This window comes from Anser cygnoides, chromosome 9 (assembly GCF_040182565.1).
Source record: "Anser cygnoides isolate HZ-2024a breed goose chromosome 9, Taihu_goose_T2T_genome, whole genome shotgun sequence".
NCBI lineage: Eukaryota > Metazoa > Chordata > Aves > Anseriformes > Anatidae > Anser > Anser cygnoides.
Window position 1 is genome coordinate 2,249,983 of NC_089881.1, and position 19,982 is coordinate 2,269,964.

The window sequence follows — 19,982 nt, forward strand, 5'->3', positions numbered from 1 at the left end:
GAATATTTGTTCACTGAAAGACAGAAACACAGATCCCCCGATGCCATTTATGAAATCATTTTATAAAGTTAGAAAGTCAGAACTTTTTTGTCTTTTTCTTGCTTTTTATACAAAAAAAGTATTCCAATTTTTAATGGATAAAAGTTCTTGATTGACAGCCTTGCTGTACACTGATCCATTTAGCCAGGTAAGAAGTAGAATACAATGCACTACATTTCAAGCTTCCTCATCAGGAATACTCCTCATCAGGGTGCCTCATTTATGCCTATATAATTCCATATCTCTAGAGAGCAGCACAGTAGTTCATTTCTACATCCATTCAATCCTTCTGCTAAAAGCTGCCACTGAAAATGTCAGTTAATACCAGCTAGATTGTAGTCAGAGATGATGACATACATCCATTACAAACTGGCTTTCAGACCGCCTGCTCATCTACAATTGTTAGTGGTGTGAGATATATATGTAGATCACTCTGATAAAGCTAGCAGGTGGCCAAATAAACAACAGCATGGAAAAAAAAATTGCTATCATTAGTTGTCCAGTTTCCAGGCCTCATTTTTCTTTTATTTTTGCTCAGACAAAGTATGGATTTCAAAGTATTCTAAAATATATCTTATTCATCAACTTTTCTGTCCTTGTTTCTTCAGTCAAATTTCATTCTCCACAGAGCTAGAAGCAGAAAGCAGCCAGTGAGGACTTACTGTGTGAGTACACATTAGCTTCCCAACGTAATCTGGCAGCTGAAGACCGAAAATGGTAGTATCGAAAATTTCTAAAATGCAAATGTTAAAATAGTCAGAAAGTATTTTTAACTGTTTTCAAAGAGATACTGTATTTTTTTGAGAGAAATATCTGTAAAACATTTTTTTTTAAATAAATGGCATAATCTGCCAGAAGACCAATAAGGACTCACTGCCTTTCACACTGCCAGCAGCTTCACACTTCACTGATGTGTGGATTTTCCATGTAATTGCATTTTATTATAAGTGTTAAGATCTATGCTCAGTTACCAATAATGTTCTTATTTACTACAAACTGATCATCCTGTGTATAGTGGTAAACAGAGAAGACAATGACTGCCAGAAGCAAGACACATTTCTGATACGAGTAAACAAGACACTGAATTTGCGTTTGGAGGAACGCCCTCACTTGCTTAGTGCCAGTGCCTATGCAAGATCAGCAGAGCTTTTGAAGCAATGTTCTGGCATAACTTCAGGTTCCAGTAGGCCACGGAGAAAACTGGGCTTCACTCACCACATCATCACACACCAAGATATGAAAACAAAGAATTTGGGATTAGTTTTGCCTTCAATCATATGGTTACCAAATGCACCCAACATTACTATTTTCTTTACTGAGTTTTATGGCCATAGTCACCATGCATATCAAAGTCTGAAAAAAAAAGCAATTAAGATTGGGCAAGTACATTGCCAGTTAGCATTTGAGTACACCTGACTTTGCCAAGAATTTTACTGAAGTTATTGAATGCTACTTTTTGAGAAGTACTAATATATTTGAGGAAAGGTGGATGAGTTAGTCTTGGAAGTGGATTATGCAGCAATTTAATTTATTATATTCTTCATCTGTTTGTATCCCTCTTCTAGCATCATGTTACAGAGGGTAGATTCACTTTTACAATTATGTTTAATCATGATTCCTGATAAAAACGCATTGTAAATCAAAACTAGATTAGTCTATGTGTAATTAAGCCTCAGCTTCTCAAATTAAGTTCAACATTAGCTAAAATGAGCAGGCCAGCCGTCTCAACTCATGTGAAAAAGAAATATTTTAATGTGTTAAATTTAATTTGAGCTAGTCATCTAGATTACCACTTTAACTACCGGAAAAAGACCATGTCAATGGTGGCTCATTCCCTCCTCAGAAACGCGTTTAAAATGAGCTGATGGTTTTTTCTTTGAAGAAAATAGTAAAGCATAAGCATCCTTAGGGATGTCTTTTACATAAAAGCAAAATCAATGACAAGTCTCCTTGTTGACTTTAGTGTCACTTTCATAAAAGCAGAGATTTCAAACCTCTGCCACTGAAGAAGTTCAGCTGGTGTAACTACAGTCTGGTGCTGCCTTGTAGAAATGGCTTTGTGTTCTCTGGATAAACTGTTTATCTTCTATACCAAATAATTCATAGCCTAGCTATGCACTCTAAAAAGCTTTGGAGTTCCACTAAAAAAAATAGGGTTTTTAGCTGTTGATTAAATGATTCTGCGTAAACCATCAGTACCTTACAAAAGTTTTAATAGTTAGGTTTAATCTCTTGATATTTGCAAAGATTCAGTGTGTATTGTATACATGCAATGGCTTTGCTCTCTACATATATTTTATAGATTTTTTTTTAGTAAACTATAAAGTAAATTTAAATAGATTAATGAACAGCATTAGAAAATAGAGAGTATTATTTGTATTATGCATCCTTAGGTCTGGAAGCATTAGTGGACTTTATTTTCCTGTCTTTTTTTAATGTGTCACTGTATGAGGACCTATTTAATTAGCTTGTTACTACCCATGGGGCTTTTTTTAAACTCAGTATTAGCTGTTTTCTCCATATCTGTAAGATTTTCTATTTACTCAGGTATATAATTTTATGACTATTAAAATATTCAAGTATTTTCAAGTTACTGCTAAAAATCTGTATGTATTCTGCATCCCCTTTTTCAGATACTTAAAATTATCTTTTGAAATCTATTCACTGTTTTTAAATCATAATTTTTATGACTCTTCTTAGTACAAGTGAAGATTTTAAAAAATGAAGTTTTCCATTGCTTCAAGCAAGAAATGAGTACTATATTTGTGTACAGATTTTTATGCCAGCCCTTTTCCTCGCCTGCACCTGATTTCATGAGTAATTCTGCTGAAGTTGTTGAAAAAATACAAGGAAAAGATATTTTTTTAACATGCATAAAGGCCCAATTACTGTTTAATATAAAATTATTCACAACAGAGAATTCAGTGGATAGAAAACAGATGTGTAATTATTATGTGATTATCATAGAGGTTTCATTGTCCACTTTTGCTAAGTTGCTTCCACTTGCATTAAACACCATGCTTTCAACTACCATGATTCAACAAATTATAATTATGATTGTGGCTGAAAATCCCTTCTGCCCTTGGAATCAGGTTTAGGTTGGAAAGAGTAAAATTCTATTTCTCCATCACATTAAGTTCACCATTCTCATCCATTTTTCAGGTTTACGTGGTGCAATAGCATTTGCATTGGCTATTCGAGACACAGGATCCCAGCCCAAACAAATGATGTTCACAACAGCACTGCTTATTGTGTTTTTCACAGTCTGGGTATTTGGTGGAGGCACAACACCAATGCTCACATGGCTTCAGATCAGGTTAGTACTCACTTTACAAGATTAACCATCAAAATATAATGCAGTCACTATGTTCACTGTGATTTTTACATTCCTAGAGCTTTCTAAGACTTAATTATGTGCTTTTTAATAGAGTTTTACAAGCACAGAGCAAGTATTTGGCTACCTGGTAGAGGTAGCTCTAGACCACAAAGAACAGGTTCTTCCCAGGCTTGTTAAAGGTTTGGACCTAGGTCAAATCTGTCCTTATTTCCTAAATTTGTTTCACTACTAATCCTTTTAAATACTTTGAGCGTCCTCCTCACTGCTGGAAAAAAAAAATAGCTATGAAGGCAGATCTTCCCCTCATCTATAAATGTGTATTTATTATACAAACATGTCATATAGAACGTATTTCTGTTTATACTGTGAATATCCAAGGAAATCTACCTACTTTTGTATACCTTTCAACCATTAATTTATTGCTCACTGTCTTATATATGCTCCTTCACAGCATTATTTTCTCAATTACCTTATAGTCACTTGTATTCACAGACAGCAATGAAAGACCAGGGAGGTTAAATGAGAAAAAAGAGAGATGAGAAAACTGGTACAATTAATATTTAATTTAAAGATGGTGTCCTGCCCAACATGCTTTTTTAAAATCCCACCTTTAACAATAAAAGTCTAATGCCATAGCTGAGTCCCTGCAATGGTTCATAACGTCACCAAAGAAAATCTCAGTATGAATATAGGTTTGTAATTCACAATTCCATATCATTTATCCTATATATATAGCACACACTTTGCTTTTTTATAAAATGATGTCTGATTAACAAGCCTTTGTGTCAGACTGTTGCTATAAAATACGAGCTGAAAATAACTAAATAGAAGATTTAATAAAGAGCAGAGATAAAGGTTTGCAGACAAAATAAGGGGCAATGTACAAATGCACTGTATAAACATAAAATACACTGTATAAACATAAAACGCAGGCATCCATATGCAATGTTGGGGCTGTTTCCATGATGTTTGATTTTTTTCACAATATCTCTCATGTGCCATAATGTCAATCAAGTTAATAGGGTTTGAATATACTCCACCACTCTCAGCCAATCTTTCTGAGATTTGCCATTTTTTCACTGTTGGTCAGCAATAGAGTTGCTCTGTACAGAAACAGATATGTGGGTGAGGAGGAATAATCTGGCTAGATCTCGCGGACTATGTTGCTATAATATGAGATTAAAAACACTTTTGAAAATACAGTAAGGGAAACAGGAGCTGGGAACAGTAGTCACATGTCTAGTCCAAAGATGAACTTATCTCACTAGATGCCTGTCCTAGTCCAGCTCTTTAGGAAATTTTTAAATGATTGTTGTTGCAAGCTTTCAGTAATACAAACAACTTAATTGATACAATGGCATTTCTTCTGCTACCAGAGGTACTACCAGAGATGGGAAGACCCACAAGACCACAAACAAGGGGCTGATGCACACATTAACTATTTGTACTGTTCAATGCAAACATGTGCTTCTTACTTTAACCACCTGTACTGTTGATTTTATCAAAGACACTGGAAGTAGATAGTCATTATTGTTCTGAAATGCTCATCTCTTTTCAGATCTCCTCTGAATCCCAGCAGATCTGCCAGGATCTAGATTTAGTAACCAAATAGTTTGGTTTTGTAACTGGACCAAGATTTTCATCCTAAAAAGCTATTAGGTTCACAATGCCAACTTAAATTCTTACATCAAAACACTCAGCTTCAAAAATTATGAGTGTGTGGTCAAACTAAGATAAAATTTTAAATAGACATTTTAATTACAAACGTAATTTAAGGTTCCAATTTCTTTCTACTGATTATATATAACAGTCTTTATAATTTATTACACCCCACTATGGAATTTTAGGTGCCTGCATTTGTTATCTCAGTCTTAAGTAAATAATTTGCTAAATAATTTTATTAAAGGTAGTGGTAATTCATAACAATTAATACCTGAAGCGTTTCTAGCGGACTTGGATTTGCTAAGACAGTTATGGGGCTGCTCTCTTTTATACCATCTTGCTTAGGACACAGTCCCCAGTATGTCTGCAGCTGTGGCTAAATGGCAGTTCTGAGCTGCATTTATCTTCAGGGTTTTTTTGTTTTGTTTTAATAAAATTAGAAGGGAGAGACTGCATTTTGTCATGCTAGTTTGGAGGATTTTGCTCATGAAGCCAAAAGTGACTGCATTATGCGTATAAAATTGATGTGATTGCCTGTGAAGAGACTCAGTGGAATGGGTTGGTATAGCATCGATTACAGGAAAGAAAAAAAAAAAGGATGAAGCCAATGAAATGCTGCAACTATATCTGTAGACACCGAAAAGAGACTGATCTCACAGTCACCCAAAAATGTCCCACTGATATGAAGTTAGAACCATCCCAAGGCAGTATAAAACCACTTCTGGAGTGATTTCACGGTGCTTTAGGGAACCAGATTTACCACTACTGTTCAAATCCAAAGCACAGTGCGAGATCAGTTAATCTAAAAATAGAAATAAGGTTACTCACATTGTTAAAAATTAAGTAAGTACTTACAGGAAATGAAAAATGCATGAATGGTTGCACTGAGGTCACAGCGATTACATCGGATTTCCCTATACCACCTATGAGTTACTGTACAGATAAACCTTCTCAGGAGACAGGAATGGCCAAAAATACAGTGATCAGGCAAATAAAAGTCCATTGTTGAGTGCTCTTTTATTGCCAATTAACGATTTCATCATAAAATGATTTTTCAGTGTGGTTTTTGGGGTGTTGTTTGTTTTTTGTTTTGTTTTGGAATAGAAGGTATTCAGAGGACAATAAAAGAGGAACATGTGATTTCTGAGACTATTTAGGTGAATGGAATCTTATTCACATACATTCAATCTCTGCTAGTCCCACTAGCTATTCCACTAGTAATGTGGAATAGGTTGCAGTTCCTACCAGTAGTTTAGAATATGCAACTCAACTCATCAGGTTTTATCAAGTTAGTCTTATATTAGAGGTAAATGTTTGAGTTTACTTGTTACAGACCAACTTACCCACATTTTGGTTGTAAAACTTAAATGAATCTGTCATCCATTAAGTTGAAGACATGTAAAAATGACATAAATTACATGTAATTAATACTAATATATTTACTACTCGCTTTAACACAAAATGTTACAGTGTTAGTCAAAGTAAAAGACAGTATTCAAGATCTGTATGGCCTACTTATTTTGTATTATTCTCTACACATTAATCTATGTTTCAATGATTTATTGCGTTCTCTGTAATTTACAGTGTGAAATCCTCATAATTGTAACCAAGATTAGTCATATATCAACAGAGTACCAGGAAAAAAGCAATGATAATTTTAAAATAGTAGTAGTGATGGTCTTCTTAAAAATCAGTCTTTGTTTCCATATGTGGAATTTCCATAAGCCTTCACTGATCCTGACAGCAATAGCATTAGATCTGTTTTTCTTTTTTCTAGTTAAAATTCAACAATGTAAATAAAACCTGTCACCATTTTTAGAGAAAAGATAAAGATTTGTCCTCACAGATAACTAGCAGCCGACTTCTTCCAGGAGTACGTACAGCTGATACAACACTTCTAAATTGTTGCCAAAACATACAGGTTGTTGTATTATCAAAACTAACCTAGTGCTACTGAAAAAGACTCCACTTCCATTTCTTGCAGCAGTATCTTTCAGCTATCTCACAAGGCTGCAAAGGCTAGCTGTGCTGAGAGTTTTCTTAAAAAGACACTTAAATGGATCCTAAGAGTTCACCCAATTCTATTAAAATTCACAATTATAAGTCTCTTCATTTAACAAATGAATTATATTGAAATATATGCTCCTACTTAAACTGTACCTTGAATCTAAGAGAGATCCTTAAAGCCTTGGAAATCTGACTTGCTAATGGCAGAATTTATGTTTACATGCCTCTATATTCCAAAATTTTAAAAGAAATCCATATGAATCATTCTAGTTATTTTACTAATGTATTTACTCATGCAGAGTAGCCTTCAAAATGGGTCTTAAAATTCTTGGCAGTCTGAATAATTTTAAATTTTGTTCTAAAAAAATATGGCATATGTTTTCCAAAATGTCTTATTTATTCTAGCTGTCTCCTTTTTTCAGACACACTGATTTTAAACTCCAAGTTTCAGCAAGTGTATTGCCTTTCTGAAAATTGGGTCCTATTTAAATGTTCCCCATTCTCTGGCACAGTAACATACCATTTCTGAGCATAAAGGCACATGCACAGTCACTGTATTATCAACTGGCATTCTGAAAGAACTGATTGCACCGTGTCACTAAATAATACCTTATCTTTTGGTTTATCTGACGCTTATAACTAGAAAAAAACTTTCTTTATTCCCCATGTGAAAGGACTACAATATGCTGTGCCTGGCAGACAATGAATAAACCTGCATCAGTATATGAGAGTAATATCACGATATATCAGCAGCGAAACAAAGACAGCCATTTAAGCATGAGTTCACAGTCAAATTGAAGTATTCAATAAATGTGCCTTCAGAGATGTTGAGTATTACCTGCTAATGCTCTTGGATCTATGTCTCCCCTCATTTCTCATACTCTGATTAAAAATAGCAAGCTACATTTTACAGTAAACCTGCAATGAGTGGTTTGGGAATAGAGGAATCTCCTGACAGGCAGAGAAGAAATACAAAGCTGTTAATAAAACATGTCCTCTAAAAGTATTGTTGTGCTAAGTATTAAGTCTTGTTTGTTTATCATCACCTCCCATGTAAATGTTTGTCAAGGGATTCCCAGATTCTGTGCATATTTTTTATTTTTTATATCAGTTCTTCAGTGAGTAAGATTTTTATTCCATATTCTGAATAAATAAAAAGCATCACTGAATAGTAACTTTTAATACTGTGCCTATCCAGCCATTGCCTTTGGTATGTATTTTACAAACTGGCTGCAAATGTCTGTGTGCCTGGCTGCCCTTAAAACATGCCATACCTAGTTCACCTAAAGCTTCAGTTGCAGACCTCCAACTTTCTCTAAACTCCAGTGCCAGATGCCTGGCACGCCATATTTTTGGGGGATGACCAAGGCTGTCCAAATTCCCATTCTTAGCAGGAGCATCTCCTCATTGAACTGTTCTATGAGAAAGCACCAATCCAGGAAATGAAATTAATCAAAACAAACTATTCTTCTAATATTCAAACTATTATTTTCTAATGTCCTTCTAATTGTCCCAAGCTTTCAGATTTGCTTTCAGAGATTTCCCAGAGCTCTGCTAATTGTTTCTACTGTTCAGATTCCAGCTTTATAACCACCAGCAGCTATTTCTCATTGCCCATCTAGTCAAAACTAAACCTAAAAATGTCAAGGCATGCTTCCAAAACTTTCTATGCATGGGTGGAGACAGAAGATCTCTGATGATGAAAAGCATCTGATCATTCATTCATACTACACTGGCATAAATATAGCATACCTTAATGTAGTCAATGATCTCTGAGAATATAAAATATAAAAATATGTCAAGTGTAAAAAATACCACTAAAAAAAACAGCCTAATGAATGTAACAAGAATAAGAGGTGAGGATTCTTATCCTCTAATTTGAAAGTCCTCAGACCTAACTGCTTGAAGGGATTAGATAAGCAAAGGGGCTATCATTGCTGCAGAGACACTTTTCTGGTTTGTAAGGGAAATGGTGCTGACTGGCTCTAACAGTAGAGTGGAGGTAAGCTGGGAGCAATATTGTTATTAGCATGAAAAAAACATTTGCCATTATCAAGGATCAAGCATGAAGTAACCTTCCATATAGACCTAAAGCCATGAAGGAAAGGAAAAATCTGTTACAGATTATGTGAAGACATAACTCTATCCGTGATATGAAGCCACTGAAGTCAAAAGAGTTGTCTGAATTACGTGTTTGGTCCTTCCATTCATTCTTTACACACTGAATCACTCAATCAAACCAAATATATAGCCCTTATAGGGGTTTACCCCTATCTATTTTGACTGTAAATCTGCATTGAATAATTCTGACAGAACATAAGAACTCTAAGAACTAATTGGAGTACTTCTCACCAACTTGTAATATACTGCTATACTGGCAAATTTAAACTTTTGAAGATTATAGTTTTACTTTGATTTTTTGTTGCTCCACTTGTACAAGTTCATAAGCATCTGGATTCTTTTGTGGGGTTTTCTATGTGGTATGGCTTGGCTACAGCACTGTTTTCTAAATTTAAAAAAAAAAAGAGGGGGGGGGGGAGAAAATTATAGGATTGCATCCAAAACATTTTGAGAATCTGGCATAGCTGTTAATGCTTTTGAAATATGGCCAACTATTTGACTGTATCTCCTCTGAAACATAAAATTATAACTATTCAGTGTTATGGTGAAAAAGTAGGAAGATCAAAACACTGCTAACTCCTGAGCTCCCACCTATTTCTGTATTACAAATCTACTGAATAGGATAGGAAACGAGCTTTCAAAAAACATCAGCATCCAAAAGATATGAACCAGAAGAGTCCAATATCCTTGGGAATCCTGGCATATCTCTTTACAATTAAATATTCTGTGGATAAGTTATTCTTCCAAGACATCAAAATTTTGGGTCCTTCAGCAGGGAACTCTCTAATCCATTGCTTCAATTTCAAAGTCTGAAATCATCTTCTTGATCTCAAAAAATAATTTAGGAAAGGCTAATGTAGTGTGTTTGTTTACCAGAACATCTCATTAGGGATGCAGGTTGGCAGCAGGGTGAGGAAATGGACTATAAGCTGTGGCTTGACTGCTCGTAACCATGGCAGTGGCTGTCTACCAAAAAAAATGTTAAAGTAAGATTCCATGCTTATCCCAGCCCTTTATCAACTGGGTATAAAGTGTTAAAAGACAGAACTTTATGATGGAGTGACTGGAGTCACAATATGACATTGGCCAGTCTTTTAAGTGCTACTCTTTCAGTAACAGAAACATACTTTTCGTTATTCCCAAACTCTATGGTAGTATTCCCATGCCTAGAAGCATCTGTGTTCAAAGAGATGCTGCAGAAAGGCAGTTTACAATGCCACAGTTGTAGCACTCTTCGCTGCCAAGGTGGAAGCTTTCATCAGATTTGGTCAGTACTTTAAGCTTCCAAAGTTGTTCTTTCTGCTTTCCAGCAGAGGCCCTTCAAATTAAAAAAAAAAAAAAATGCAGGCTGTGGAAAGAACTCTAGAAAAACAACAGTTGTGGTAAGAAGTCTAGGGGCTAAAATGGAAAAAGTATGATTGAGCCTCAGGGCAGGAACCTTTCCTTACCACATCCTAAGAACAAAGCAGGATGCACTTTTAGATTAAAACATTAACAGGTTGTTCTGGGCAAGGTGAATGGTGCAGCCAACATTACTATAATTTTCCAGTTCTATAGTAAGATTGATATTTTTTGTTTTTATAATGACATACAGGTCTTTGTTATTAAAAATTCCCTACTGAATTATTATTAAAAATCTACCTATTCCTGTGCTTAGACAGAGTTTAATTCTGATTTGCTATCGTATGCTTGCAGTACGTGGATTATTTGTTCTCCTTATTCAAATGGTAATTATAACAGAATTTTTTTCTTCAAGACCACATGTCAAATCTGTATGAATGGGATCTATGGGAGAGGTGGTGATGTAACTGGACCCCTACATTACTAGTGCTTAATCCCAACAAGGTATGCTAAATGGAAGTCTTTGGACAATACCAAATACCAAAAATTTGGACAATACTAGCTTAAAAGTGACCTAACCATGATATAGGCAACGTTAAAGCTCATGTTAACCATTATTTTCCTATCAGCCTCTATTTGCCACATCTGCTGTGCTGTGGGCACAAGGCTGGAATCTTGTATTACTCAACACTACCAGTGATCAAGCCATTATCAGAAACTGCTCACTTTCACCTTTAACTTGACAGGAAATTCTTCTCAGGTAAGGCTTCTTCCATCGCTATCCAGGTTGAGATTCTGAATCTTTACCTGATAACGAAGTAGAAGCCTTTTAGATATTGAGATGGACACAATGTGCAACTGTCTGTTCTGTCTGGCATTTACAGCTTTAAGATAGTCAAACACAGCAAACTCAGGCAGAGGTCACACAAATCTCAGCCTAAATCTCATCTGAAACCATTGGTACGTGCTTGACAACCTCCTGCTGCAGTGCTTTAAAAACAAACTGTCCTGGGCCCTTTTTATTTCTCACCAGCAGCTGACTGAGCACCCCCAGCTCCTGAGGCACTCTCTTTTAAAATACAAGTAGTGAGAATCTCAAGATTTTTCTGACTATAATAAAACTGTCAGAGAGATAAAATGACCGTTCTCTGTAGATTTCCAAACTATAAAACAAATAATAGCAAGTATTAAACACACATTCTATGCTGAATTGCAAAGTCCCATAGTCAAGAGTGGCTAGAAACCTCAAGTACATATAAGTTCAAGGGAGCTGAAGCTCCTAAGCCACTAAGCCACTCAGAAGTTTGATTTAGACAGCTTTGTGTAATGCTAAGTGGAGCAATGCCCTTGCAAATATTACTGGGGTGAGAAGCTCTTCCTTACATAGGCCTTTTATATACAGATGAGAAAAATGAAACTGGATGGTAAGCCAAAGTTTATTCTCGATCATTGTTATATCAAGAAGCGTCAGCTTCTGCTCCACATTGCTCCCTCTGTGCCCCCGTTCTGTGTCCACCACTGCCACAAGCACTGCAGTGCCTGCGTGCTCTCATCACACTACTGGGAGCACCTACAGGGTTTCTCATGCTGCCTTGGGGATAGCAAGGGAGAGGGCAATATGTGGAAAGGAAAACCAGTAACATGATTACAGCACTGGGAGGAATGGTGTCGTGACCATCCAGGCTAAGAGGATGCAGTCAGCTGAGGTGAGGAGGGATACTGTGGCCTGGTTCAGAAGAGCCCAGCCAGAGTACGGTGCTCCTTTTCTGACTTCTGCTCTGCTCACAGAGAAGGGCGTGAAAGAGTGCATTTCCTTGCAGCCATTTGACATGAACTAGATTCATGCAGGAGGTTGTGCACTACTGCTCATTGTTTATTCCTAAATTAAGTGGAAAGTTTGCTCTGAGTAAATGCATCTCGGCTTTCCTTTTTAAGCCTTATGTAGCCATGCAAGGATTTTCCCTTCTGAAACACAGCTCATCCTTGAGATACATACTCTGAAATCAACAGCCAGAAGCATGTGTTCATATCTTCAGGTGATCCATAATTCAATAGTTATAAATTATTACAAGCCTTCTTAATTGTTTTGCTTGTATTCCTTTGAACATATTTCCCTGTCACCATTTGTCAAGAGAAAGGAAGGTCAGTTTAGAAAAGGAGTTTTAATTAAATGTTTTCTCTCGGCCTCGGCACATTCTCTCTTCTACAACTGTATTTCTTTGGGTCATATTTCCTCTAGAGTCCTCGAAAACAATTTAGTGAAAGTGAAGGGTCTGTTGATTTACTACTGAAAGCAGAATGTCAGCCTGAGTATCTTCAACTGTAATTTGCAAGTGACCACAACACAGAGATAAACGGTTAAATTAACGGCACTATGTTTTCAAGTACTGCTATATTTCTGTGCACTTCATACAGCTTATTATTTTGTTTTTAAAATACTCACAATCAGTCCAACTGGTATTCCCTCGCCATACCAGAATAGCTCCAATAAACGAAGCTCTTCCTTTGTTTCCTTGGTCAGATTCTTCTTTAGCAATAGTGCGGTAAGGACTCTAAGTCCTGCTACAATAAACACACCTGTTGGGAGCCCAGCTTCAGCACAGCGACTTCTGCCCACTGAGTTCCTCTTAACCCATACATGCTTTCACTGGTGATCATACTGTCTGCCTGGAAAGTCTTTTAAATGCTAATGAAAGCCTCTGAAATCCAGAAACACCTGTAACAACATAACAAGCCTAACCATTAACACTGCTGTTACTCTAAAATGACAACTGTACTTGGCCAGCTGTCTGTATCTATGAACATATAAAGGACAGCATTTTGATTAACATCTTTTATAATGATGATAGTTTGAATGTTGCTATGCTAACAAACATGAACTGCAGACTGATACACGAGAGGCCACGTTTCTGCCTCCATAGGCTCTCCTCGGCATTAAGGTATTGCTGATTTAAGTGCAGACTCTCAGGTTAAAAAAATAAATAAATCAAAAGTCTACATTACCATTTAAAAGGTAAGTATGCCGGTTATGAATCACAACCTGAAAATGATTCTAAAGAAAATGTAACTAGGAAGGGTTTGAGCTCATGGAAGTCTGAAATAATAGCTCAGAGAAGACACCGTTGCCCTGTTTATCAAAGAGGTGTTATCTGCAAGACACAGCTTTGCTGATGAGCCCACACACACACATTCCTGCACAATACTCTGGGTGTGACAGAAAAATAGTAGTCTTCAGTTGACTGAGGCAGGAAACTGCATTGCATCTTACCCAGTATTTGGGTAACAAGTGATCCAGAAAGATAGAGCAAGAGGCAGACTTAGCTTCAACTGTAAGACACTCAGCCTGTGTGAAGAACTATCAGCAATTTCAAGTTTGGCCAAGCACACCACAGATCATTGCTGTGACGCATTTGATTAATTTGCATGGTGATCTGTTGATTACTCATGATACAGGTCACAGGGAGTGCAAGATCAGATTCTGGTTTATCACTTCATCCCCTTTGATCTGGTAGCACAAACTTGCTAAAACATTGGTTTATATCCTAGCTAAAGGTATTTTTAATACAAAAGTGTTGCTAGATGTGATAATCTTCCTTTGCCTGGTGGTCTTTGCCACCAGTTTTTGACTTGCATGTATGCATAACCTTAGTGTGTACGTAGCATCTACGAGAAACAGGGAATGGTCTTGTGTGCCTGACTAAAAACATATTAGGGAAACACATTCTGCTTTGAACCTGCAATGTTGTTCAGCATCACACATGAGATATACCTCTGAGCAAAGAAAACTCCTTTTGGGGCACACCCACACCAAAAGGGTTAATACAATAACTACTTTGATAATAGTAGCTAGAGCAGGAGTAGCCCAGTAAATGCTATAAATCAAGAAGCAGTATAAAAATTGGACATTAAATGTATTGGATGTTATTATAAAAAGAGAAATTGGATAATTTCCTTTCATTTCTATCTGAAAATGAGAAATTGTTCAGGGAATGAATCTCAGTGATCTGCTGAAATGCCTATCATTTACTTGCAAGGTACCTGCTAAGATAAGGTGTGTATTTGATCTATTGGAGTTATTCACCATAGCAGTTTGCCTGAATGATATTAAACAAGGTTTATAAACATTTGTGTTGCAATAGTCCTTGATAACAAAATACAAAGAACAAAACACAGAGGACTTTCTGTCTCCAACTGGAAAGGCAGTCCAGGGACGCTGCTGAATGGGAGTTTTGGGACTACAGTTGTGACTTGTGTGAGACGTGTGTCTTCTGCTGTCAACTCTGTTGGTCCTTACTGGCCTGAGGGGTCTAATGTCGGGCAGTCTCCTAACATATCAGGCTGATGGTTAAATCCCACCTCATATACCTTGTATTTCTAGCTCCGCATGGCTATTGAAAACAAAAAAGGAAAGATGAAATGAAAGATACGCTTTTATTGCTAGAATATTTGTTATGAGAGGGAAAATTACATAGCAGTAAGAAAGATCCACACCTTTCAGTTTATTGAAAGTAAAACTGAAATTTACAGTTAGGTGAATTCCACGTATCTCAAAAAAACAGAATAATTTATAGGGATTTCCAGAAAATTATAAATAAGCCTATAGCTTGGCATATAATCTATCCAGCAGCAATTTAGGACTTGTGTCAATTAAAGAATTTCTTTTGTTAACTTTTAAAATACTGTTGCATTAATATGTCTGAGTAGGCAAAAAGAAAAAAGTGTTCTTCCATTTCATCCAGTAACATTTTTCTTCCATTACAACATATCAAAGTAGCTTTTATACAGCAAACATGATAAAGTTGCACAAATTACAAAGAAAAAAAAAAGAAAAAAAAAAGAATCAAATAAACCTATCCAGAAATACTGCTAGGGAACTTCTTAATTGTCTAGGACTTCAGAACAAACTGCTGATTTATTACTTCATATCAAAATACACCAAATTAATTTGGACTTCTACCTAGTCCCCCAGAATTAAATGGATGCAAGCATGAACCCAGTTGACTTCAAGCACGTCTAAAAACTGAGTTACTTAGAATGAAATAGAATGTCGAGGAAAGAAATTTGAGTCTTTAGAAGTTAGAGATAGATATGTAGTAAGAAATCATGGCTCTAGAAAAAAAATGGTAAAATTTTACTGAGATGAAATTTATGTGCCTGGTTTGTAGGTATTGATCAAAATCCTCTTAACTCTCTGTATTATTGATCAGATACTGTTGCTTTCTGCAAAATAATTACTCTGGAAACTCACTGAACTTTCATGTTTAAAGAACTGTGTAATAATGTCAGCTGGCCCAAAAAAAAATAGAAGGGAATGAAAATAATATTATTCACATTTGTTCATTTGCTTTGTTTCCAAATTGTATACATTCATTCTTCCCCCATTTTGCTTGAAAAATAACATTGGAACTCCTTCAGCAAGAAAATATGAAATGAGTGTTTCATTTTGAATGGATGAAAGTGTCATTTTGACTTAAAATATTATTTCAGTCTGGAAAAAAAAATCTCAGTTTCTTTCAATTTATTTTAAGCTTTCCTGAGGTTTTTCGTTCTGATATCATGTATTTCACATAGTAGAAGAACATTTAATTCCATTTTTTAACTATACATGAAGTGTAGAGGGAAAAAAAAAAAAACTGTTCTGACTTCTTACAAGAAAAAAGATGCTAGTTGGGACGAGCATTAGACCTTAACAGTCTTAGATGGTACACAGGCTAGGATAGATAGAAGTCTTATAAATCTAAACAAATAAAATCATATGTTGGTATAACTGCATAGCTGGTTTTGCAGAGTGACTTAGTGACAGAAGAGAACCGTGTGACTTCAATTCTGCAGTGAACATTGTGCACCTCTCCCTCCATCCATGCTCACTGCTTAAGTTCATAACTTTTCAGCTTCCCCATGAAGCTGCCCTACTGGCTACGTGAACAGAGCAAGGCAGGAGCAAACCTGAACTGTCACAAAACGTTCCACTGGGAGTTTTGAATTTTTATTTTTTCTTGAAAAAAAAAAAATTGGGTAGAAGGAAAGCTCTGGCACCTTTGATAACAAATCTAGCAAATTGTTCCAGAGTTAGTTGAAGGTGAAACGGTAATTAAAGCAGATATTTTATAACTTTGGCGCAGTATATCAGTATGGGCTTTTAGCATTCAGTAAACAGCTAATTATGCTAGAACACAAGCTTTTTATACTGAATTATCAGTGCAGGAATGGACCAAAAGTGATTTGCTGGTCAGTACGTCTATGAGATTTAAATGAGGAAATTACCTCTTATCTTAGTAAGGAAGTAATTGATTTCAATGTACTTAAAAATGTATCACTGGTTTCCTCATTTTCTTCTATTTATTCAAAGAGATTCACCATTTTGTCACATAACAGATAATATATAAAGGAATCTTTAAAATGTGCATGAAATTATCCTGTTTTAATAAATCCAAGATGTTTTCCATGAAAATACAAATATATACCAGATGTGAAGCATCTGAAGTCTTAGTTCAGGTCACTGCATGGAATGTTGTTTGTTAGGGTGTGTTTTGTTTTGTTTGTATAAATATCTGTATTCAGTCTTCCTTTTTTCTTCTTCACTGATAGGTATAATTTAGTGACGCTAAATACTCACTCTTTCAAATGTTACTGAAACAGCAGATAGAGGAATCTTTGTTGGAAGGCTATCTATTACCCCAGTCAATTACAGTTCACTGAAGGCAGAGGAACAACACTTATGGCAAGCCATATATTGCTTTCTAATCAGAACTTACAAATTAACATTAAATGTAAATGATCATAGAGGACTTGCAGCTGTTGCGTTTTTTTTTTAGTGCTTCCAAATCACTTAGATCAATGCTTTACACCTCGGTAGTATTTCCACTTGTGAGTCTAACCTTCCTCCTGACTGCATACAAGTTGTATTTAAAGCAATTTTGCTATCTAAGCAAAAAATAATAATAATCTTGTAATCTTACAAGTAGGCAGGGTGCACACTGTGACACTGAAACTTCCCAATTGCCTTAGCTATTCACTTACTTGTTGCATTAAGCCCAGTCAGGAATCACAGTATACATTCCGGTATTCTGCTCAAATCTCCTGAGTCTTGGTCAGTCCCAGAGCTTTTTTAATCTCCACCCAGACATATTCCTACAAATGCCATGGCTGCCTGTTTCCATTTGAAACACAACAAAAGAGGGCTTGACCTCTCTCTTGCCTGCTGCATCCCATCATCTTGTGGTATGGCCTCACTGTGTCAAGTTCCTCTGCCTCACTGGATACCCACATTTTTCTGTCACCTTTCTGGAGGATTCCTAGCCCAAACCTCACCATGGTGTAGGCAGCTCTCAACATGTATGCATTAGATGAGGAAAGCAGAATTTAATTTTAATTTACTGAATCAGAAAAAGAGATAAAATGAGATAAAATTATTCCATAGACTAGCCTTTATTGTGTTCACTAGGAAGGTTCCAGCTCCTGTCCAAGTGTTTCATCACCTAAAATACAGTAATCTTCTGGGTAGCAAAGAACAGAAAACAGGTCTCTTTTCTTTCAGTACCCTATTCAGTAGCCTACAGAATAATGATTGCTCATTTGCTTTCTGACCTAGTGACCCATACATACAATTTGAATTCAGTTAAGATCAAGATAAAGACCAAAGATCGTGATTTTTTCCTCTTGAAATTAGTGGGACTGCATTATCTCCCATCAATCTGACTGGCCCTTATTGATCTGAGGATCTCAGGCTTTGGGTGACTAGCTCCCAATTTAAGTGAGCACCATTTAGTCTCTGGAGTGCTATGTTACTTTTTAAACTGATGATGGGTTATGGCTTTATATTTCAGTTTCTGAAAGTATTAAGGAAACTTCTCAGTCCTTAAAATAACTTGCCAAAGTTACCTCAATAGCCATGTATTAGTTTACTGACCAAAAAAACTACATTTCCTTCTAGCAGCCTTTGCTTTAATACTTTCACATTGATAAGTAATTAAATCAGCCATTTAACCAACTTGATTCTAAAAGGCAGTCTGAAGCCTACATCCTTTCTTATGTTCAATACAATACTGGAAAAACAAATATTATATCAGACCTAGTGTCAGAGCATGTCTTTGTACTGCCATATCATTTTCAATTCCAAGTCATAATGCCTGCGTGCCATTTTGCTATCACTTACATTAAAAATCTAAATTACAAACATGTGACGGATTCTCCATTTTAGATTAAGCAAATGTCACAGCTTTCAATCTAATTTATTACATGTACCTCAACTTGCACTATGCTTACATAAAAGATGCATGTTCCCAGAAAGGAACAGTGATACATTTAAATTTAATCTTTTATCTTAGTTTCCCAGTGTATCTTACCTTCACAGTTTTGCCCTTTAGATAGCAAGCTCTCTGGGTTTTCTCATACAACAGTCTCAGTCATACTACGCTAAATAGACTGTCAGCATTCATCCTAACAAATAACTAGAAAGAAGAAAAAAAAAAAGAAAAAAAAAACTTTTCAAAAAGCTTAATTTATGGATGATTTTATCAATAACTCCTCTCTTTAGACAAGAAGGAAGTTTTACTTTATAGGGCTTTTAAAAATTATAATAGCTTTTGCAGTTTAAGAATCAGCTTTCACTTATATACTCTTTCTGGATCCCAATGTTATACCTCAAACACACAGCAAATCCTTTAGATTTAAGAAGTACTGTCTTACAGTATTTACTGATTCATTAGGTGGCAGGGTATGTGGAATTTTAAGCACCAGACTTGCCTTTCAGCTATCAAGTTTCTTGCTCTCTTCAGTAAGGTACAAACCTGGAGCCAATGTCAAAGTGTCGTATATTTATGAATACACTGACAGAGCTATCACGTATGCCTGAAGTCGCTAGCTGTAGAGAATTACTTACAGCCCCAGGAAAGCTGAATGTCAATGGCTAAAGACTGTCAGCATAACGTTCATTTATTTTCTTGGCCTGTAGGCAGAAGTGTAATATGCTTTGGGGATCTCTGATTGAGGCAATTTCTCACTCTGTCCTTTCTCACTTTGCCTTTTCATTATCTTATGCAAGCTTACTGCTTTCATTGTCATCACTGCTTGAATTCAGACGTTGGCTCATAGTTGCTATATACAACTTATTTTCAGAAGACAAAAACACAACGGGAACGAAGTAGAGTCTCTATCTTGACTATAATGCAGTAAACTATGAATATTTACAGTACAGTCCCTGTCTCATCCTCCCAGCACTCCTCTTCCAACACACTCACTGTAAATGGCAGCCAAGTTCAACTGGGTGCTTCAGACTTCATGCTCAAGCTGCATATAGGTACAAGGTCAAAAAAAAAAGTCTCCAGATGTTCTTGTAAAAAGATGAAGACTTTAATTGATTAAAATGGAGTCACCTTTTATCAATTTTTATCAATCTTAACTACTCTATTTCAGTACTATTCAACAAATAGGTGACGCCTTCCTCCTGGGTGTTCATAAAAGGCTTGTAAGCACT

At 36.1% G+C, this 19,982-nt stretch overlaps 1 protein-coding gene across 3 annotated transcripts in view; it reads left to right on the plus strand.

Annotated features, from left to right (window-relative positions):
• The window catches only part of LOC106036201 (sodium/hydrogen exchanger 9), a 138,379-nt gene that overhangs the window by 39,304 nt on the left and 79,093 nt on the right, over nucleotides 1–19,982 (plus strand). For all 3 annotated transcript variants that reach the window (XR_001207154.3, XM_067002349.1, XM_048063202.2), the window contains one exon: nucleotides 3,202–3,355. Coding sequence is in view for 2 of the 3 variants with exons in the window: in XM_067002349.1 (XP_066858450.1) it covers nucleotides 3,202–3,355 (154 nt within the window). In the remaining variant the exon portion in view is untranslated. The remainder of the gene's footprint in view (nucleotides 1–3,201; nucleotides 3,356–19,982) is intronic.